At 37.3% G+C, this 24,188-nt stretch overlaps 1 protein-coding gene across 1 annotated transcript in view; it reads right to left on the minus strand.

The window, feature by feature from the left end:
• The window catches only part of MORC1 (MORC family CW-type zinc finger 1), a 201,072-nt gene that overhangs the window by 123,045 nt on the left and 53,839 nt on the right, over nt 1–24,188 (minus strand). Inside the window, exons 10-11 of the mRNA XM_027867998.1 lie at nt 2,620–2,699; nt 835–905 (exon numbers count right to left, since the gene is read on the minus strand). Coding sequence (XP_027723799.1) covers nt 835–905; nt 2,620–2,699 — 151 coding nt within the window. The remainder of the gene's footprint in view (nt 1–834; nt 906–2,619; nt 2,700–24,188) is intronic.

Below are 24,188 nucleotides of genomic sequence, written 5' to 3' on the forward strand. Positions count from 1 at the left end.
AGGGAAAATGGCTGGATGTATTTAGAATGATGGGGGAAGGAGAAAGGGAAATGTTTTCCCACTTTTCTCTTTGTATGTTTGGGTATAGGCAAAGCAACAAGTTGATAAAATGAATCACTATAGAATGCATATAGCACATTCTTCAGCAAGAATCATCATATTACAATAAATGACCTTAGGTAACATTCTTTGTACTCTCAGTAACAATGTAATAGTAATTATATTCTATAATAATATTTATATTAATTAATATTCTATGTTAATAATATCTATATAATTTATAAGCTGCCTTCCTCATGGACAAAGTACACAGTTACAGAAAAACTACTCATTAATCACGTAAAGCCACTTTAAAGAAAAGGATTGTGTAGACTTGAAGCATTATTATTAACAGTTACACTGACAACAAATAATTCCATTCTGAAGGGGAAAAAAAATGACAATTTGTTAGGTCTCCTGGGTTCTGATTTCTTCGAATCTATGAAGAGCTGTAGTTTGACTATCTACTTTCAAGGACTTTCCCAGGCAGGCTGGGTACTTTGTTATCTTCTTTCACAGGATTCAGCTTGCGAACCATTAGTGGAGATGTTCCCTAGTTTCACCAAAGGCTCTTTTCCCTCCATTGTTCTATCATACATCCTGGCGCTGGTCCCTTCCTCTATTTCTTGTGCTTTGCTCATCCATTCTAATTACCTTTGTCAAAATCACCCTACCCTTCCAAACTCATCTTTAGTTAAAAGTTTAAAAAGGAAATGGGGAAAAAGGCAATTATGAAGATTCAAAGGCAAACTGAACACCTGGTATTCAGAAAGGCTTATCTTTCCCATAGTGTACCTTGGCAGAAGGCAAACCAGTTCGGATGGATTTGTTTATTTTGAATTGTGCTTCTTTTACCATTTGTTCAGCTGGAAAATGAAGACAAGATTGTTTAATAAAAATGTAATTCTTTTAAATCATGTATGTCATACATTTTGAGAAGCTATTACTTTCCATGCAATATACAGGACTACTGATTACAGGAAGGGAGTGTGGGGTAGTGGATTGAACACTGGACTTGGGAATTAGAAAATCTGGGTTCAAACACTATCTCAGATTTTTACTAGATCTGGGACCCAGTCTTTGATTTCCTTCTCTATAAAATGGGGATAATAACACCTATCTAATAGGGTTATTTTGGAGATCAAATGAGATAGTGTATGCAAAGCACTTTGTAAACCCTGAAGTTTATTGATTAGTTATATAACTTTTGCATAAGGATCAAAATCTCTAAGAGTTAACAGTTCTCATTCTTTCCATTTCCTAAGACATGATTCCCGGGTTCATCCTTGCATGGGAAGCGGGGGGGAGGGGCAGGGAGGGTGACTATTGATAAGGCAGGAATGTACATATACTAATAAAAGAGGTGAACCCCTTGTCTAACTCTGCACAGCTAACGTATTATGAGACTGGGCCTTCTCTACTCCTGGTCTACTGGGAAAAATTATTTCTCTATATTGTCCCCTGTTGGGACATGTTGGCCCCACCCGTCCACATGCAAAGCACAAATTTATGATGCTGGGCTTCCCTCTAAAAGGTTTTTTTAATCTATATTCTTTTTCTGTAGAAGACCTTTTTTAGATTCATATCTACAGAGATATTTTTAATAAAGACATGAAGGTACTGAATATGCCCAGGATCATACTTTATTAAAAATAAGCAAAGGATTTCTAGGAAAATCACATTTAAGAAAACTGGCATACAGGGGCCAGCCTTAAGACCTGGGTTCAAGGTTCAAGTCCTTCCTCTGTTACACACACATACACACACATATTATATATACACACACATATTATATATACACACACATACACATAAACATATATACATATATGTATATAGACAGTATGCACATATATGTTACTTTAGATAATGGGAAAGTTACTTAAAGCTCTCAATGACTCATGCAACTAAGAGAGCATGGATAGTCTTAGTCCTTCTGCTGATATATACATATATGTGTCTATACACATATAGATACACTTATATTGTCTCATATACATACATAATCTCATATGTGTATATATATGTGTGTATACATATATCTTCTAAGTGTGTGTGCAGAGTCTCATGTAACATATACACATATATATTCACACACATACACGTGTATATGTACATATATATTTATACATGTGTATATATAAACTTTAAGTGATTTGTGTATTTGTGTGTATGTGTATATATGTATGTATAGATAAATATTTCACTTAAAGCTTCAATGCCCCATGCAGCTCTCTAAGAGAACAAGGACTGTCTTACTAGCACTTAGCATGGTGCTTTGCACATAGTAAATACCTAATAAATGCTTCATGCATTCATTCGTTCATTCATTCACCCATGATCCATTTATCCACCCATCCATCCATCCATCCATCCATCCATCCATCCATCCATCCATCCATTCATTTATTCAGAGACTGAAAATTACAGATGAGTTACCAATCTGCACTGAGGAAATTGCAGCTGTGAAACTCTGCCCCAGGAAATCATAGTTAAACTAAATCAAAGATGAAAACAGGGGGCAGAGGGGTAGAGGAGGGAATAGTATGAAAAAGGCATATCACAAAGATGATCACATACCAATTTTTACTGCCACCTCTGCCTTTTTTACTTCATTTTTTGATGCTCCTTTGAAAGAAGACGTGACATAAAGATACTTTCTGGAAAGGCAAAATAAATGTACAATTATTTTAGGCTTTTAAAAGCATATAACTTTAATTCAGGCCCTCATTATTTCTTGTCTAGATTATGGCAACAGCCTACTGATTGATGTCCCCGCCTCAAGTCTCTCTGCTTCAGTCCATCCTACACACTGCTGTCAAGGTAATTTTCCTGAAGCACAGATCTGACCATGTTACTCCTCTAATCAACCAAGTCGTGCTTCTAAAACAAAAACATAAATTCCACTTAGATTCTAAAGCCCTTCACAACCAGGCCTCGACTTACCTTCCAAGGCTGGTGGGACAGTACTTCCCCTCTCTTACTCTGTAATGCAGACAAATTGGCCTTAACTCTGGTTCTCATGCAAGACACTCCATATCTCATAGCTGAGCTTCTGCCTTGGGTGTCCTATATGCTTGGAATACACCCCCTCTTCACCCCACACCTCCAGGGTCCCTCTCTTCCTTTAAGATGCAGCTCAAGAACATCATGATCTCTCCAACTGTTGTGCCCTCCCCCCTCCCAAACTACTGTTTATTTAGCTACTTTGAAAACATATATACAAGATCTCCTGAAAATTTTAGTGTACTTTTAGGCTATTAAAGTTTTGTATTTAAGCTATTAAATTTGTATTTAAGCTTGTTGTTGTTCAGTTATGTCTGACTCTTTCTGACCCCATTTTGGGGTTTTCTTGGCAAAGATACTACAGCGGTTTGCCATTTTCTTCTCCAGCTCATTTTACAGATAAGGAAACTGAGGTAAATAGGGTTAAGTGACTTGTCCAGGGTCACACAGCTAGTAAGTGTCTGAGGCCAAATTTGAACTCACAAGATCAGTCTTCCTGATTCCAAGCCCAGTGCTCTATCCACTGTGCTACCTAGCTGCCCCATAGTTGAGCTAGCAAAGATTAAAATTGCCCTAAGATTTCTGGGACACCTTGTATTTGTGAACAAACAAATTTTGTGCTGTATGTGTTTTACATGTATTTGTATAAGCTCACTGACAGGAGTGTTTATTTCTTTGCCCTATATTCCCAGAACCTAGAACAATGACTGGTTCATATTATGTGCTTAATAAATCCTTACTGATTGACTGATATTTAAGGATAATTCTCAGCATGATTGATTGTACACTCTTAGCCAGTCCGTTGCCTCCAGTCATGCATTTGAAACATTTCTGACAGAAGCCATGTATTTTAAACATTTCTGACAGACAGGAATCTATCCTAGTAATCTAACCCACCTAAATGTGACTATACACTATGGGCATAGATGTTTGTAATCATAAAGTCAGATTCTTCCAGGTGTACAAAAGTTCCATCCTTGTAAATTAGGCATTGTGATGCTTTGTTTTATTGGTGTTTTCAGTTTTTAAAAACATATCTGTCCCTTCCCAATAACCCTGTCCCCACCACCAAACAGAATCCTCCCTTGTAGCAAAGAAATGAAGCCAAACAAAGCAATGCCACACACTGACCATGTCCGCTGGCCCTCGTCTCCTTCAGCACCTGTCTACCAAATGAAGGAGGAATAGTCTGTCATCGGATTTCTGGAGTGAACATTGGTCAGTGCATGATCTGAATTCTAAAATCTTTTAGTGCTGTTTTCCTATACATTTTTGTGACTATTTTGCATATTGTTTTCTTGGTTTTGTTTAATCTGCATCCTATTAGTACTAGGTTTTTTTTTTTAAAGTTTCTGTAATTTACTCATTCAGGCTAACTTTTAGAACACCCTGTATTTGGTATATAAGTTCCTTAGATGATAGGGTTAATAATGTAATAGCTAGTATTTCTATAGCACTTTAAGGCTTGTTAAGTTTCTTACATATATAATCTATCTGATCCTCATATAACTACCCTGGGGGGTAGGTGCTATAATTATCCCCTTTAGGAAACTGAGGCTCAGAGTAGTGACTTACCCAGGGTTACATAGCTTGTAAATTTCTAAGGTGAGTTTTGAACTCAGTTGTCACTGACTACATGTCCAATATTCTATCACTGTACCACCTGGCTGCTCATTGCAGTTAATATACATTTTGGAGTATGTCTACTTAGTAATTGAGGAGAAGATACTTCCTCTTTTAAGAGTTGATGTGGTTAGCTGGAGAATGGCTACACAAACTGGCATACATGAATGTAATGGGATATAACTGTGCTATAAGAAATGGTATGTATGACAACTACAGAGAAGTCTGGAAAGATTTGCATGAATTTATACAAAAGAAAATAAGCAGAGCCAAGAAAAAAATACAACATAAATGGAAAGAACAATAAAATATCAAAAAAAATTTAAAAATGAATGTAACAAAATTATGGGGATTGAAATGAAAAAACAGGACACCCAGAATTCACCCTTCCATAGAAGTGCGAGGTCCACAGGTGTTACACATTACACATATTTTAGGTCATTTACAACATAGCAATCAATTGGGCTGATATTTTTCCCCTCTTTAAAAATACTATTTGTTATATGGAATGGTTCCTTTGGAAGGAGAGGGGCAGGGCTATTTGGAATAACTATAATGATGTAAGAAACAGAAGATATCAATTAAAGCAATTTTTTAAAAACAATCTTAGAAGCGTTGATAAGGAAGGAGAGATGAGAGGGGCAAAAAGGTAAGGAGGAAAAAGAGGAAGGTGGGGACAGGAAGGGAGAAAAGGGAGGGGGGAGAAAGAGGGGGAGAGAGACAGAGAGACAGATAGACAGAGACAGACAGACAGAGAGAGACAGATAGACAGAGACAGACAGACAGAGAGAGACAGAGAGACAGATAGACAGAGACAGATAGACAGAGAGACAGAGAGAAAGAGAGGGGACGGAGGGAGAGAGAGACAGAGAGAGAGAGAGAGAGAGAGAGAGAGAGAGAGAGAGGACACCCCAAATACCAAAATATCTGGAAATCTCTGCCCACACAAGCATCTACTGGCAAATACAAAGCAGGATAATTGTCTTCAAAAGACGAAAAAAAAGAGAATGTTCCAGGCAACTGTTCCAATATCAGTGCTTCCTGTCAATACTTAGAATCTCCTTTAAAGGTATCATCCTCACTTTGTAAACTGTTTCTTCCCGTCCCCAAACAATTATTTCCAACACAACTGCTCAGACACCTGCAGTAATATATATCACTTTATAACACTTAAAACACATCCTTAACTTTACTGCTTATGAGTAAGGCAGCTTTCCAGGTTGAGTGTTTCTGGTGGGATCAAGCAGGCCCTGGAATGATCACTAATAAAATATTGCTCTAAACGAAACACAGAGAACAGTTACTGGCTTGTAACTTTACAGGGACACATAAGATATTGAGGAATGTGCTTTATCCATCTGAAGCTCATGCGTATCTGTTATGTGTGACACTTTTGTTTTGGTCCACACTCATGATTTCATTATAGCGAACTCTGTTAGGAAATCCCTCTCCCAATGCACAATACTTAGGAGGCAGTAATTATTATGTAAAGAGGCAGAAGGGACAAAAGCAGTGTAAAGACACTGGTTGTTGTTCAGTTATTTCAGTCATATCTGACTCTTTGTGACCTCACCTGGGGTTTTTTTGGCAAAGATACTGGAGTGATTTGCCATTTCCCTCTCCAGCTCATTTTACAGATGACGAAACTGAAGCAAATAGGGTTAAGTGACTTGTCCAGGGTCACTCAGCTAGTAAGTGTCTGAGACTGGATTTGAACTCAACAAGATGAGTCTTCCTGACTCCAGGCTTGGCACTCTACCCACTGTACCACCTAGCTGCCCATCCACTGTGCCACCTAGCTACTGTAAACTCAAGTAACAGTAGTAGTAATAACGAATATATATATATAGCACTTTTAAGGTTTACAAAGTGCTTCACAATATTACCTCATTTGATCCTCACAACAGCCCTTAGAGGTAGGTACTATCAGGGGAACATTAAAAAAATTTTTTAAAGCATTTTCATTCATTCATTCATTCATTCATTCATTCATTTATGAACAGGAAGGAATCTGACTCAGTAAATACCAAAGGCTCTGGTGACAGCAATGGCTCTTAAAATGAGCTGTCTATCCACTTGCTTAAGTAGGGCCTGGCTTTTCAGGTGGTGTTAAAGGGAAGTGCCTACATCACTAGCGTCTTGTTCCCCAATGATGGCTGGAGGTAGAGCTGTGAAAATAACCCTAGCCCCCTAATCCAGGGAATACCTTGAGAGGTCATGTTGGTTCTGGTGATCATTTAGATACCAAGATCCTCTCTGTACTAAAAGGGGGCTCCCTATTCCAAAACAAGTTTGAAACTCTAGGTTTAGGTCCAGAAGCATCTTAACTTTCTGAACATCTACTGCATCTGTGGGCTTTTTTAACCCTAGCTTTGAGGGCAAGGTTCATTAAATCCAACAGATTCAATGTGTCTACAACATGCAAAGCTCCAGGGCAGAGCCAAGATGGTAGAGTAAAAGCAATGATTTGCTTGAGCTCTCCCCCAAATCCTTCCAAATACCTATAAAAATGGCTCTAAACAAATTCTAAAGCAGCAGAACCCATGAAAAGACAGAGTGAAACAAATTTCCAGCCCAAGATAACCTGGATGGTTGATCAGAAAGGTATATCACGCCGGGTGGGAAGAGAAGCACAGTTTGGTATGGGTGAGCAGGCCACAGCCAACCTAGAGCAGGAGTCAGAGGACTGAATCACGGGCAGCTGTGGCAGTTTCCAGACTTCTCAACCCATGAACACCAAAGACAACTTAGAAGGTCAGGGGAAAAAGTCTGTTTCTGCGGTGGTGAGAGAGAAGCATGGTGGGGTTCCAGCCCTGTTCCCCGAGCGCGGCCCCGGGGTGGTGGCTGCCACCTGAGCTTCTGGCCCACAGACTGAGGGGGAATCAAGTGGCTGATCAGAGGGGGGTTGCAAGGATCTCTCTGCTGATGCAAGACTCTCTTGCTTTGCCTGTGCTTGGATCTGGGTCACAGTTCTAGGTGGTGGTCCTGGGGCAAAGAGGAGCACTGGCGTGGTAGAGCTTGCAGTGGCTATGGAGAGGAAATCCTCCTCACAGTTCCAAGACAGAAAAGGGTGCTCATAGACCAGAGCACAGGCCAGAAAAGAAGTAAACACCTCGCACCTTGGAAAAACTGAAAATTTACAGGTCCCTAGAAGATCTCTGAAAACAGCTGCACAAAACCCCTGAAGCTTGGGACAGTACATTCTCCACACTGGAAACAGACCCCTACCTTAACAAATAGTTTATAACTCAAGTAATTGGCCAGGATCATGAGCAAGCAGCACAAAAAGAGTCAGACTATATTATCTTACTTTGGTGACAAAGATGAAAACACAACCAGAAGAAGACAAAGAAGCCAAAGCTCCTACATCCAAAGCCTCCAAGAAAAATATAAAGTGGTGCCAGCTCAAAAACGATTTTGAGAAGCAAGAAAGAGAAGTAGAGGAAAAACTGAAAGTGATGCTAAAGGAGACCCCCAAAAATACTGAAGAAAATAATACCTTAAAAAATAGCCTAACCCAAATAACAAAAGAGGTCCAAAAAGCCAATGAGGAAAAGAATGCCCTAAAAAGCAAAATTGGCCAAATGGAAAAGGAGGTCCAAAAACTTACTGAAGAAAATACTTCCTTAAAAATTGGAATGGAAAAATTGGAAGCTAGTGACAATTCAAGAAATCAAGGCACTGTAATACTAATCCAAAAGAACGAAAAAATAGAAGAGAATGTGATATATATCACTGGAAAAACAACTTACTTGGAAAATACATCCAGGAGAGAGAACTTAAAAATTATTGGACTATCTGAAAGCCATGATCAAAACAAAAGCCTAGACATCACCTTTCAAGAAATGATCAAGGAAAACTGCCCTGATATTTTAGAACCAGAGGGCAAAATAGAAATGGAAAGAATCCACCAATCACCTCCTGAAAGAGATCCCCAAAGGAAAACTCCTATGAAAATTGTAGCCAAATTCCAGAGTTCGCAGGTCAAGGAGAAAATATTACAAGCATCCAGAAAGAAACAATTCAAGTGTCGTGGAAATACAATCAGGATAAAACAAGATTTAGCAGCTTCTACATTAAGGGACTGGAGGGCATGGAGTATGACATTCCAGAGGGCAAAGGAGATAGGATTACAACCAGGAATCACCTACCCAGCAAAACTGAGTATAATCCTTCAGGGGAAAAAATAAATGGTCATTCAATGAAATAAGGGACTTTCAAGCACTCCTGAGGAAAAGAACAGAGCTGAATATAAAATTTGACTTTCAAATACAACACTCAAGTGAAACATGGAAGAGGTAAACAGGAAAGAGAAATCATAAGAGACTTATTAAGGCTGAACTGTTTACATTCCTGCAGGGAAAGATGATATTTGTAACTCATCAGTCCTTTGTCCGTATTAGGGTAGTAGGAGGGAAAAAAATTATATGTTTGCATAGATAGATAGAGGGCACAGGTTGAGTTGAAGACGAAGGGGTGATATCTGGAAAATTAAATTAAGGGGTGAGAAAGGATTATACTGGGAGAAGGAGAAAGGGAGAAATAGAATGGGGTTTCATCTCACATGAAACACACAAGAAAAGACTTTTACAGTGGAGGGGAAATGGGGGAAGGTGAGAGGGAATGAGTGAATCTTATTCTCATAGGATTTGACTTAAGGAATAACATACACAATGGGGTGTGGAAATCTATCTTACCCTACAGGAAAATAAGGGGGGGAAGGGGACAAGACAGCAGGGGGTTGATAGAGGGGAGGGCAGATTGGGGGAGGGGATAATCAAAAGCAAACACTTCTGAGGAGGGACAGGTCAAAAGAAAGAATAGAATAAACGGGGAGTAGGACAGGATGAAGGGAAATATACTTAGTTTTTCACAACATGACTACTATGGAAGTGTTTTGCATGACTACACATCTATAGCTTGTATCAAGATGCTTGTCTTTTCAATGAGGGTGGATGAGGAGGGAGGAAGGGAGAAAATTTGTAACCCAAAGTTTTAAAAACACATGTTAAAAATAAAAAGAAAAACATGCAAAGCTCCGTGCCATTTGTGGAAACAAAGAAAATGAAAAGCCGAGCCTACCCTCAAGGAGCTTACATTCTATCAAGCAGAAAGCAGATTTAGCAACCTGAAAAGACTTACCCAAAGAGAAATAAGTTAAGTGTCTGGCATCTAACCTGATAAAATAACTACTTAAATACCCTTCTTATGATCTAAAGGTAAGAAAATAAGAGAGACCTCCATATTGCCACTCCAAAGTGAACACAACAAGGATTGGGAATTCCACTGTGGTTACCACAGAAGATGGAGGCTGTCAATGGGGCACTTTGGAGTTTCTGAGGCTTTCTAAGATATGACCTTGGGAAAATCACTTACCCTTCTTGAAATTCAGTTTCCTCATATGGAAAATGAGAAAGGGGGACTGGTGGCCTTTGAAGGCCCTTTTAGCTCTAAGCCTATGCTCTTGATCCACGAATTGGTCTTTTTCTCTTACAATCCCAAAGGGGCAGGGTGCAAAGGCATATTCTTATCTAGAACTAGAACACATTTCGTCATTAAATATTAAAATTACAGTTAGATGTAATAATCATTGGTATTTATTTTTACTTTAATGTTTTAAAATATTTTATATGTATTATCTCATTTTATCCTCCCAACATCCCTGTGAGATAGGTAGGGTGGGTATTAGTAAGTCAGTTTTACAAATGAGGATACTCAAGACAATAGAGTTTCAAGATCAGAGAGGTGCATTAGGAAATAACTCAGGCAGAAGTGTGAAATAATAATAATAATAATGATAGCAGCTAGAATCTACACAGTGCACTAAGATCTGTGAAGCACTTTCCACATATGATTCTCACAACAACCTTGGGAGGGAGGTGTTATTACTGTTGCTATTTTACAGATGAGAAAAGTGAGACTAGTTATTTACACAGGGTCACACAGCTAGGAAGTGTCTGAGGTAGGTTTAAACATTTTTTAAAAAGGCGAAAAAGAGAACAACAACAACAACAACAACAACAACAAAAAACAACTTTTCAGTTCTTTTCCTTCTTCCGTTTGTTGCCCTTACAGTTTCAATCTTAAATATTCTTGGGAAGACACTGTATAACTGGGTCTTTTGACAAGCTTTCTTAAAATTTATTCTTTCTTCTGGTGCTTCTTACTATTTTATTAAGCAATACTGCTCATACTCTCCCAACATCCTTTTCCCTAAGATTTGTACAAACAATTTAATATTCTAAAGTGGTGTTGCCCTTGACTGCCCTCTCCACTTAAAAATTAAGTTTTTGCTGAGTGAGGTAGTTTTTACATTCTTTTGATTTTCTTGCCATGGTAATTGATTTAGTAGGTTACATTTTTGTATCAAATTGTTATAATCATTATCAATGTCCATTCCTCCATCCATATCCTATTTTTAGACATTAATGACTGATATATATATATATTTATGTTACATATAAGAACTGTTTTAATTGCATGTGCCAAGTGTTTCCTCATTTTCATTCCTTCTTCCAGTCTTTTATTAATTTTGACTTTTGTTCTAACAAGACAGAGGGCTGATAACATATACTGCTAATTCAGGAATGCATTACACATCAGTGACAATTAATTTCTTTTCTAGAAAAGATTTCACTTTTTTGTGGCATTGCTTGGTTCACTCCAGTGCTCTTTAATTCTTTTTTCCCCTTTGTAGTCCCATATATTTTATGTGATTTAAAAATATTTATTTTTTACATTCATTTTTTAAAAATTTCAAGTTCCAATTTCTCTCCCTCCCTCTCACCCCTTCCCCACACATTGAGAAGGCAAGCAATATAATACTTTTGATTCTTTTTTTTTTATAGAAAATATCCATGACATAGATTTGACAAGTTTTGACCTTTTCAATGCTTTACTCCCAAACCACTGTCCACAACACAATTTAATTTTCCACACCTGTGCCTACCTTTGTGTTGGAATCCTAATTATCAAAGTATCTTTTTATTTACTTTGGAAGATCTTATCTAATTCTTCATAAAATGTACTTACTTCCATATCCTCTGCTATGGATGTTAAAAATGAAGTTGCAATTATTTTCATGGTAGTATTTTTACAAGTAAGTATCCTGAGCACTGCAATATAAGATGACCAAATGTCCCATGAAATGATTTTTCTTGTTGCCTTTGAAAGCACAAAACTAACTCCACCAACTTCTTTATTTGTCTCTCCAAAGAACCTGTGAATCACCCTTTCATTTAGCTGCAACTCCTTTTGTTGCCTGGTTTTATTTAAGGCAGGAACGTTAAGACTGATCCAATCCAGCCCCCTCAATAGTACATCTGCTTTTTAGTCAGTGGACCACACTTAGATAACCATTTAGAGGACACATTTAGAGGAGCTAATGTTTAAGAGAGGGTATTGAAAGCTACCATTTCCCCTTATTATCTTCTGCCCCCCTTTCTGTCACCATCACTGCCAATGTGAAAGAAGATAAAGGATGGTGAGTCATTTGATATTTTTCTTTGTTTCATGCACAACCACGGCCAAGGAATTTATTTCCTAGTGGCCAAATGAATCATAGTAAAGTGCTTAACACAGTACTTGTACATAGTAAGCATTATATAAACGCTAACTATTATTATTATTAATTATTCTTACTGATGACGAGCTTGATGGTGAGTCCACACTTATGTCAGTTCTTAGAAAGATATAATCATGAATTCAAAGATTTAATCATATACCTATAGACAGAAAGAGATGACAGACAATACACAGATGATAGACACAACAGATGAATAATAGATTACAGAGAGATAGACAGATAGACAGATAACAGATAAATATACAGAATATGGATGACAGATGATAGGCAGACAGATAGGTGATAGATACAATAAATACATGATAGAGAGATGATAGAGATGGATAGATACATAGAGAGATAGATTGATTGATGGCAGACACAAAAAGATAGACACAATAGATAAATCAGAGATAGAAATGATAGATAGAAGAGATACACATATATATAGATGATTGATAGAAGATAGAGAGTAAATGATAGGCAGATTATAGAGAGCTAGACAGATGATAAACAGATAGAAAATATAGATGACAGATACAATAGATGATAGAGAGTCATAGATATGATAAGATGATAGCCACAGATAGATGGTAGAGAGATAGATACGTAGATACATAAATAGATAGATGGATAGATAGACAGACAGACTGAACATTAATTAAGTACTTACTGTTAGGCACTGTGCTAAATGCCAGAAATAAAAGCAAGCAAGCCAGCACCTGATCTCCAGAAGCTTACATTCTAATGGTAAGAGGGAGACAACACTAGGAGGAGCTGGACAGGGGAGGCACAAACTGAGGCATGACATGGAGATAGCCATAAAATGGAGCAAGGCATATTCCAGGCAAGATAAGGCAAAAGCTCATCTATCAGCACCATGGAACTCAAAGGCAGACTCCAAAATTGGTGGGGCAGGTATAGGGGTAGGGGATGGATGAGGATGATGAACTGATATAGGCAGGATGGTGGGAATCCAGATGAAAGTTGTATTCTTCTTTTGCACTGAATGAAAGTAAAATGCCCAAAGTGAATATCTGGACTTGACCTCATAAAGAAGCCATATTTTTAATGACCCCCTCTACTACGGTTAGAGAGCTGAGTCAGTTAATATTACATTCAGAACTCACCAGCTGGAATAATTCCTTGACACTAAGCAATACACGTTTTATGTATGATAAATATGTATCTATGTTTTAAATAATGACATTAGTTTAAACTAGTTAATTAAAATTGCATTGCTAAACTATTTCATTTGAAATTAATTGAAAATCATTGTGAAATTGCATACTTTGTTTTTAAAATTACATTTATTTATTTTTTAAACATCTATTTTTAAATTCTGAGTTCCAAATTCTTTCCCTCCCTCTAGCCCCTCCTCCACCCATTAAGAAGGCAAGCAATATGATATCAATTATGCATGTGAAGTCAAAAGTACATAACTTTGAACAACTCTAATCCTTTCAAATTTAAGATCTATGAAATTATTCAAAGATTCATTATAGCCTGACTTGTATTCCATACATAAAAATATATGATAAAACCAGGATGATTCTTTTTATTAGTGTTTAATATGACACACATAAAACACATACATCACCCTGCCACAAATATTGTGCTGGCCAGATAACCTGATCTCAAATGATACAGGTTTGAAAATTCAGATTTTAGGACAAATGGTGTTTACTATAATTTGAGGGCTTTTATAGGCTCAATGTGAAATACTTCCCATTTGTGAAATTAAATCATGGTCAAATTTGTAACTCAAGGAGCACTTTCCCTTTCATTATAATCAACCTTGTTCCTATAGTTCTATTGCTATTGACACTATTTCTATATAATATCAAATTATATTTACTAGAAAGGTAGCACAGTTTAGTGGGGAGAAATGTGGCCCTGTTTTCAAGTCCTGCCATTGACAGATATTAGCCATGTGACCCGGAGTAAATAATTTACCTTCTCAGTGGTCCCTTGGATCCTGTAATAATTTAAGCTAAAAACGAGTTACAGATCCTTATCAGTGAAGAAAATTTCTGCACTGGAAGTTACCCATACTGATGAAATCACAGATACACACACACACACACACACACACACACACACACATACACGCACGCGCGTAGTACACATATAGATACAATTATGCACATGTATATACAAGTATGTGTACTTAATATTTATATATACCATTCTGACACATATAAATAATACATGCATAAAATATATAGATAGATATACCTATATAATATTATATATATAAATAGTGTGGCAGAGAGACTAACAAATATATATGTGTATATGTATATATGCATATATACACATATATACATATAGACATACAGTTCTGATCTTGTGATTCCATCATCATGGGTAACTCCCCCATACTGCGGTTTGTAGATATTTATCAACCTTAATTTAGCTGATGATACTCTACATGAGATCCAATGATCAACAAATAGACATGCCACTAGAGGAACTGAAATTTATCAATCTTAACATTCTCACCATAAATTCCACTAATTGGAAGGATGGCTCGCAAGTTCTCCTTGGAGAAGTAAATAAAAAAATTGGTGGAACTGGTTTTATCATGCATCCAAAGGTATTAAGAAGTGTCACAAATAAATGTGATACAAGTATTTGTGACATCAATATGAGAAAAAAAAGTCAGCCATAATGCATACCTTGGGCACATTCTTGTTTTGTCATGTCTCAAACCTGCCTGTTGTTCTCCATCCTCTTAGGTTCCCATCCCTCTCTAGGTTGTACTGCCGACCAGTCTCCATAGGACCTTGTCTACCACGCCATAGAAACCCTGGAAGCCCACTCCACCCCCTCACCCCCTACCCTAACCACATTACCCCTCAATTCTTACCCCTGCCCCCTCACTACTTCTCACACTGGAAGACTGGAAGTACCTTCTACCACTTTGATCTCCTCCCCCTGATTATCTGATTCCTCCCAGAACCTCCATTTTAAGAAGGATCAGGGCAACCATGTCTCTAGGTTGTACTGCACTGCTGACAATACAGGATTTTCTCTACCATGCCCCAGTAAGAAGACCTTCAATTTCCCTGCCCTATTGCACCCCACCCCCCTTTTTAACTCCCTTCTATGACCTGTCATCCTCCGTTAGAATGTAAGCTCCTTGAGGGCAGGGATTCTTTCTTTCTGTTTGTATTTTTATTAACAGTGTTTAGCACAGTGACTGGTACATAGTAAGCACTTAATAAATGCTTGTTGACTTGAAATTCCTTCATGGAACCGGGCTGATATTCCTTTCTCTCTTTTCCTGAGATGCCATTCCTCTTGCCATCACTGAAGAGTCAATGTAAAGCTGTAAACTGACCTGGGTCCCTCCAAGTCTCCATTCTGATGGGACTATTTTCTATGGGAATTTGACTCCATCTCCTGCTCTGGTGGTTTATCCCTTTCTCCTAGACGCAGATGTCTCTGAACTATATAATTACAGACCCCTTGCTTCTCATTAGAACTTCCTTTCGCCTCCCTCTAAAATTCTGCCTTATTCCAACTCCCATCACCTGTCTGATCCAGAATTACAAAATACAAGTGATATAATGGGCTGTTTCAATCAGGAAAATTTTTAAAATCTAAAAAAAAACAAATTTCAACTTCCAATATTTAACAAAAATGGACTAAGGTTGAGTAAATGTTTCTTCATTTCTTAGATGGGAATCAGGGCACAGGGGGATAAAAGCAAAACATAACTGTGAATTTTTATTTTTAAAAGGAGACTAAAAATAACTCATGATCAAGAGCTCTTAAATATTGTTCATGCTCAACTATATATAGCTCTCACAAAGGTGGCTATTTTGGAGCCAAAAGGAAAAAGAGAGGCTACTATTACCTCTTCCTTGCCACATTCTTAGCATCTTTCATCTTTACACACTCCAAGCTTCTGTAAACTATTCCTTTCAACACCTGTATGAAATGGGTCACGATTATTTTTGCCCGCCTAAGGATAGCAAAATAAAAAGGTTAAATGACTCACTTAAGGGTGTGGGAATCAGTAGCAGATCTAGAAATCAAACCAAGATCTTTCTTCTTTCTGCAAACCTATTATATGGGATACACACAACAGTGTGCCAAAGAGTCATTTTACAAAATTATTTTATGAGTGGCCTCATTAGGTGGCAAATTAACACAAATCTCTCTCCCTCTCTCTCTCTCTCTCTCTCTCTCTCTCTCTCTCCCTTTTTCTCTCTCTTCCTCTGTCCTCTCTCTCTAACATGCCAAAATACAGAAGCAAACCTAAACACTCAAGATGATGGTATAAAAAATTCCTTAACTACAGATCAAAAAGATGATGGTGCTATGGGTGACTTAGAGAGCTAAGAGATCACAGCCAAGCTAATTATATACGATTAAGAGCTCATTCTGATGTTACTGGTCAATTGAGGAACCATATGAAGACTTGAAGTCATCTGAATTATATACATTGGCTACCTCTCCTCAAAGCACCCTTAAAAATAGAACAGATCACTTTATTTCTTAATGACAAAATCAGGTCTCTCAAATAGAAATTTTATGGGCTAAAATGAATACTTTTATTTCTTCTACTAAAACCCATGTAAGTTTGATGATTGCTTAAAAAAGGTAAAAGGGAGAGAGTGCTGATAGTTTCTGTTCCCTCCCACAATAATCACAAAGAAACAATTTTTCTTCTTTTTTTAATGTGTACAGCTAAGTTGAACACAGAACTGGAGAAATGAAAGGATATTAGGAGAAAAATCTAATTGGAGGCTATAAAGTCTAATACTTTCACTTAACAGATGAGGAAACTGAGGCTAGAAGTAGGTAAGTGATTTGCCCAAAGTTAAAAAGCTAGAAAATGTTTAAAGCCAAATTTGAACTCAGTTAAATGAGCCTTCCTGACTCCAGGCTGGCACTCTGTCCACTGTGCCATCTAGCTGACAGAAAGGGGTGCCACTAATCCATATATAAATGTTACATTAAAATTATAGCTAAAAAAAAAGGCACTGAGTCAGAAGAAATGAGTTTAAGTCTAGCTTTGACATGAGTGATCTGGAGCAAGTCTCTTGAATTTTCTGAGTCTTAGTTTTCCCTAGGGTAGTAGTGCTTATGCTATCCACTTGACAATATTGTTGAGAGTTCAAATGTATTATTTGTAAAGGGTGTAACTTATAAGTCCCATATAAATGCTATTTTAAATGATTTTTTTAAAGTCTAAAATCAGACTTTCATAAATATCCCTGTAAAGTTTGATTGTTTTGAATTTGGCCTTGAGCTCTCATTCTGTCATGTAATGTAATAGCAATCTCTTTCAGCTCTTTGCCATCCACAAATTGGAGAAGTATGCTTTCCAAATCCTCATCCAAGTAAAAGATAAAAACGTTGACTGCAACGGTCCTGTGATGACATCAGAGAGCGCCTTCCATGTTGATACCACATTGAGGGCAATGCTGTTCTACCAGCAAAGAATCAACTGACCAAAATCAAGAAGGCAGGGGAAGTGACTATAGGAGTGAACATACACAGCAGCTGGTGCTGATGGTCCTCATGAGAGTCTCTTACTTTGAGTCTGCCCATGCGCAATAGCTAAAATAAGAAGTGCCTAGACCACTAGACCAGGCCTATTAGAGCCTACTATGAATTATCTGTATTGGAAAGAGTAAAAAGTTATGAGACCTCACTGTGTCACAGAGCGCAACACTGGGGACTCTGGTTACCTAGCAAGCTCTGGGCTTTCCTAGGGTGTCTATTCATATTCTCCTGGGTTATGCAGGGGCTGCGGGAATGGGGAAGAACTTTTCTACTGGGTTGTGCTTTAATATGTATGTTGCTTTTAAACACTAAGCTAAGGCTAAGCAATGGGCAAATCCAGTGTCACAAGGTCAGAGAGGGCTGTGTCTTGAAACATTCTGTGTGATCCTTTATTTTATCAGGCATGCCTATGTCAAAGGTTGTGGACTATTATAGTGGTCATTCATCTTGGGATCCTGACACCATCTAATAATGACACCATCTAGCCCACATGTCGCCATTTTGTCCATAAGAATATCGTGAGACTTTACCTAAAGTCCTTTACCATTATTTATCAAATTTTATAAATAAAAGTTCAGTTACAGCTTCCTTTTCTTCTATGTCTGAACTTCCAACTTAGAACTTGAGAAATAGTGTATCTGATGTCAAACTATACTTACGTATGCATATGTATACATAAACATTATGTATATTTACATATAGGTATATGTGTATTTACACATAGGTATATATGTATATACATAGGTACATATAGGTATATATATATACATATATTCACCTCTCATAGAGATAGAGAAAGGTAGATAGATAGAGAGACAGATCTGAGAGAAAGAGTGAGAGACACAGAGAGAGACAGAGACAGAGAGAGAGAGACAGAGAGAGAGAAAAAGTGTAGATAGATATCCCTCACTTTGTATAACTGATATGTTTTTGAAAACTGAGTTTTCATAAAGTGAATCATATTCTAAGTGTACTTTGGGCTAAATCCTCTCGAAGAGTGAAGAATTTATAACCCCCCCCCCGAAGACTCAAAAGGCACTTATTAGTGCTCAAGCCTGATGTTACAGGCACTGAACCAGGAACACATATGATCAAAATTACTAGGGACCTATCCATGTACCAACAAGCATTATTAACCTGATAGAATATTCTCCAGAACTGATTACTGCTTCTAGGTTATCAGTGTCAAAATAATATGGATTATGTTTAAATGTTCATTAAAATTCTTATTCTTACCAACAGTAAGTAGTATATAATAATATATATAGTAGCATGTAATAATAGTAGTATATAATAATAATAGTATATAATAGTAGTGTATAATAATAGTAGTAATGATAGTAATAAGTAATATAGTAATATGTTAATATAGTATTATAGCAATATAGTTTTGTAGTAATATAATATTAGTAATATAGAGTAATAATAATAATAATAAAAGTAATAATAAAATGCCCCTAATGTATCTGTTTTGAAAGAGGCTGAAAAAGAGCTGTTAGGTAGGAGGAGAAAGAGGAGAAAACAGTCTATGGAACCCAAAGAAAGAGCAATTCTTTAGAAGAAATGTCTGTCCTGACAAAAACGGCAGATGCAACATGAAGACAAAGAAGGATTTAGCAGTTAAATCTTTGGAAACCTGAGAGGAAACAATTTAGATGGATTGGTTTACTGTTTACAATTTTAATCACTTCCATTTTCATGTTGCTTTAAGGCCTGCTTGCAAAGCAGTACTTAAAGTTTTCTAATTGAAAATGTCATAGCTGGCCACTGATAACCCTCTAATACAGCATCTTCCTGGACCCTGGATGTGCCTTTGAAAAAAAATCACCAGAGTATTGCCCTATATTTTAGGGCTCTTCCCAAATGGCGGGTATTTTACCTCTAAAATGAGGGGGATGAAAGAAAATGGAATTGTCCAAATTGCTTCAGCAGCAACTCCTGACAGAGCTAACCTAAAAACTTAAAGAGGTTACTCAGCAGCCCAGTCCCTCCACAATCAATCCCACTCCAGTACCTGGAGGTATGCTGAGAGGAACTACTGGACCCAGCCTTTGTCTGTTTCCATTTTAATTTATATTTATTTTAAATTTAACATATACTACATAAAATTAGCATTTCTATATGCAAAGCAGACCAGAAGATAATGGCTGTACATGAAACTGTGAATCTCAATTAAGTAGCAGTGTGTGATGGAACCCTTTGGCAATCTGGTGAAGCCTACAGACCCTTTCTCTGAATTAAGTTTTAAAATAATTGAATGAAATGCTAAATTTCAGTTAAAAGCTAGTGAAAATAAAAATGCCATTTTCCCCCACTGAACTTCAGAGATCCCCAGAAATCTATCCACTGACCCCAAGAGACCCCTGGTCAAGAACCTCTTATGGAGAGCTTGCTTTTCTTTAAAGTCTATAATAAATTCAACATGTAACTTTCAAAACTGTCTAGTACGTCATGATTCATTATGGCCTTTCTTCTATTTTGGTCTTTCTTTTTAGTGGGGGAGAGGAAAGACTGTCCCGAGCTCTTCCTATCTATCTCCCACAACTCCCAAAAACTTTCTTGGGGAAAAAAAAAAGACAAACAAAACCCTAGTTACAAATATGGATCATCAAGTCATATAAATTTCCCCAATGAACTTGTCCAAAACTGTTTGTTTAAATCTGTAACTTGATTCTGATATCTCTGTCAGGAGGTGAGTACAACTCTTCCTTCGCTGGAGACCAGGCTTTTCAAGCTGTATGTACAACCAAAGGTGTAGCACATGGGTGGTGGGAGCAAGAGAGTAAGGGAGGGTGGGCGGAAATAATATTGAAAAACACAATACAAAACTACCAGAACTGGGGCTCAAAGGAGAACATTTCAGAGGGGGAAATAAATACAAGTAAACACTGATTTTGCGAATGGAGAAAGAAGTGAGCTGTAATGTATTTTGCCATGGAAGAAAGAGAACAAAAACCAGACAAAAAGGCAGCAAGCCTACTAGAATTGGAATCAGAAGACCAGGGTTCAAATCCCACTCACTACCTGTTACTTGGGCTAAATCATTACCTTCATTTCTTTATCTGTCAAATGAGAGGGTTGCACTAGCTGATCTTTCAAGTTCCTTCCAGATCTAAACTAAGATCCCATGATGGTTTCAGTCTATGCTATAGATGTCAAATTATCAGTCTTAACACAATGCCTTATGTGAACTGCTGAACAAAACAAAATAAATTGGCAAAGGCTAAACCCTCCTTGACTTCCTCTTAGCAAACTAGCTTCACATTATCATTCTATCTACCTCCTGCCAATATAAATCTCAGAAAATCACCTTGACAGATAAATAAAAAATGTATTGGAACACTAACAGCTATCACTTGATATATGTAATTTAGGTGAACAAAATTTAATTTCATACAATTCATCCCAAAAAAGAGATAAATCCGCATTTCTCCCCAATTGGCTTAAGTCATTTTTTTACCCAAGCTCACTAACAGGGATAATTAAATTTGAAAAGATCAAATGTATTGATTGAGCTAGGGACCCCCAGGTACTTGCTAGAAGAATGAAACTGATGAAAAGGAAACATCACTTTGGTATTTATTAATGCATGGGTGGACAGATTTATAGGGAAAGTCTCAGGCCTGGGGGAGTTCATTTTTAAAAAAATATGATTTACAGTGCAGTCAGGAATCAAGGGTAAAAAGCCTTTGAGAAATCCACTGGTGTGCAAGCAGTATGCTGGCTACAGAAATCTATAATTTTTAATATTAACATCTGTATGAGAGACCAAAATTCCCCAGGATATTAACTCTTTTTTGGAAAAGACTTTTTTTTTCTATGAAAAAAGTAGGCATTATGAAAAAAAAAAGACACATTAAACATTCAAAGTTGCCAAACTAATGATTTCTTGGCTCTACATGCATGGTTAATCTGGTCAAACTTTATGATATGTAAAATAAATCATTATTAAGCTCTCTTTATCAAATGATATACAAACCATATGTATGCATGTATGTGTCCCTAGATAGATAAAAGGACAGGTCAGTATTTCTAAATATCTATGATACTTTTCATGAGAGTATTCCTTTCAATGATTCAAATCACGGTCATTAGCTGCCAACCCCCAGTAGCTGGTTTCATGAGTTGTCTGTGCAAAAGAAATTCAGCCACTGTTTGGCTGACCTCAGAGTGATAAATCTTTCCAAACCCTGCTATATTACTCCTAAGACAACAACCATATAATATATTTCTGGCCCATATTCAAAACCTTTCCAAATTGGTAAGATTTGCCATACTTTAGCATAGACTTTGAGTCCCTGGGGTTACTGACATTCTATGAAGAGGAATCAAAGAAGGAATTCAGTGTACTTGTATACATGCACATACATGAGTAATGTACTGCCCCTTTTGTATGTAAGAAGTTTGGTTGTTTTTTGAAAGGGGCAGAAAATGAGCTGTTGTGTAAAGAAGATGTATGAAGTCAACTTGTGAAGGGTATAAGGTATTCCCCCTCTAGTTTATAAAGCCTGCCTTTGAAAAGGTGCAAAAAGAGGCCTTTTGTGTAAGGAAAAATTGAAAAAAATCACATGAAAAGAAAAGTAATTTCAAATAAAATGTCAGAGACACAGACAATTAGGAAGACAAAACAAAACTCAGAGGACCTGTTGGATAGAGGATAAGAAATGCTTGAGGTTGTAGGCACTATAATTCCTCAGTTCATTTGTATGTGATTAATTCAATTAGAGTTTGAGAGGCTAAAACATATAAAAGAGTAAATTAAATAACTATTTAGAGGCTATTAGATGATTAAATAAGGACTGGTAGCTTCACAACTAGGAGAAAATTGGATTTATCAGGACAAGATAAGCTTTGAGTATCTGGAGGCTCTTATCTGAGTCACTGAGGAAACCAGAAGAAGGGAAGAGCCTAATGGAAGGAAATGAATTGTGAAGATGACAGGAGGCAATAACTGCTACAGGAAAGTCAGTTCACAGAAAAGTTTTAGCTGCTGTGATAGAAGATGCTGATAAGCTGGAGGAAGTTTGAAACTCACTGAATTTGGAAAACTGAATTCTGCTTTTTGCTTTCCAGCACCAAGTAGAGCCTAAGAAAGGTGCAACCTCCCAGAAATGCTAACTGCTCTCTACTTCTGGTTTAATAAGGAGAAACACAAGGGAAAAGAGAAGTTCCATATTTGCTTCGCTCTTAAAAGAAGCTGACTCAACATTACAAATATCCTGTTGAGTGAAGACCTTGCTGGGTTTGTCTGCCTTACCCAGAAAGTCAATGCGAGGAGCTCTGCAGTTCTCTACCTTAAGGAACACTATCTCAGTGACCTTTAAAGAGGGATTGTGAATTAAAAGATATTTTCACTGCCTCATCAGTTAGAGAATAGAAATGAAGCAGATTTGCCTTACAGGAGAGCAGTGAGGATAAGAAGGGGTACAGTTAGAAAATAATTTTGTAAGGTATAAATTCTTCATGAAAAGACCAAGGACATAAAAACCTACAGTTCAGAGTTGTGAGTATATGAATTGTCCTTGTGTTTTCTTGCTTCTCGTTAGGTTTCTATAAGTGTGTTCACAATTTCTCCCCTGGATACTGTGTGCATAGGGAAATATGACTTGGACTTATGTGTAGACTGTAATTTGTTGACGATTCTTGCATTTGCTCTATATTGAGCAACGGTGATGTACTGATTATATTTGCTTTTGCCTTACTGTTAAGTAACCATTTTCTAATTACTAATTACTATTAAGTAATCATTTAAGAGTTAATGGTAAAGGGGAAAAGACCTATTTGTACAAAAATATTTATAGTGGCTCTTTCTGTGGTAGGCAAGAATTGGAAATTGAGGATATGTTCATCAACTGGGGAGTGGCTGAACAAGTTGTGTGTGCTATAAGAAATGATGAGCAGGTAGATTTCAGAAAAACTTGGAAAGACTTATATGAACTGATGCAATGTGAAGTGAACAGAACCAGGAAAACATTGTACACAGTGACAGTAATACTGTACGATGATCAGGTGATCAATGAATGAATCAATTCAGGCCTGCTAATATGAGTGCAGTTGGGGTGAATGAGCCAGCCTAGACATAGAGTAGGATGATATGATCTTTGCAATAGCAACATTATCTAGACATAGTAAGTGTACCACACAGGTGATATAGTTGCAAATATATGTCACTATATAATCACACATGAGAGTCAATGGTGTAGTGGATAGGAAGCTGGTCTCACAGTCAGGAAGACCCAGGTTCAAGCCTTACCTCTGATATATACTGGCTTTGTGACCCTGGGGCACTCTTGATAATAAGACATTTAACCTCTCATTGTCCCCAGACAATTCCCTAAGACCATAAATTGCAGAGCAGACCCAGATCTCAACAGTGGAGGAATTTCCTCCCTGAGAGTTCCCTTTGTCAATGAAATCACAAGTCCACCCCATA

Source organism: Vombatus ursinus, unplaced genomic scaffold (genome assembly GCF_900497805.2).
Source record: "Vombatus ursinus unplaced genomic scaffold, bare-nosed wombat genome assembly UNPS02001419.1, whole genome shotgun sequence".
Classification (NCBI taxonomy): domain Eukaryota; kingdom Metazoa; phylum Chordata; class Mammalia; order Diprotodontia; family Vombatidae; genus Vombatus; species Vombatus ursinus.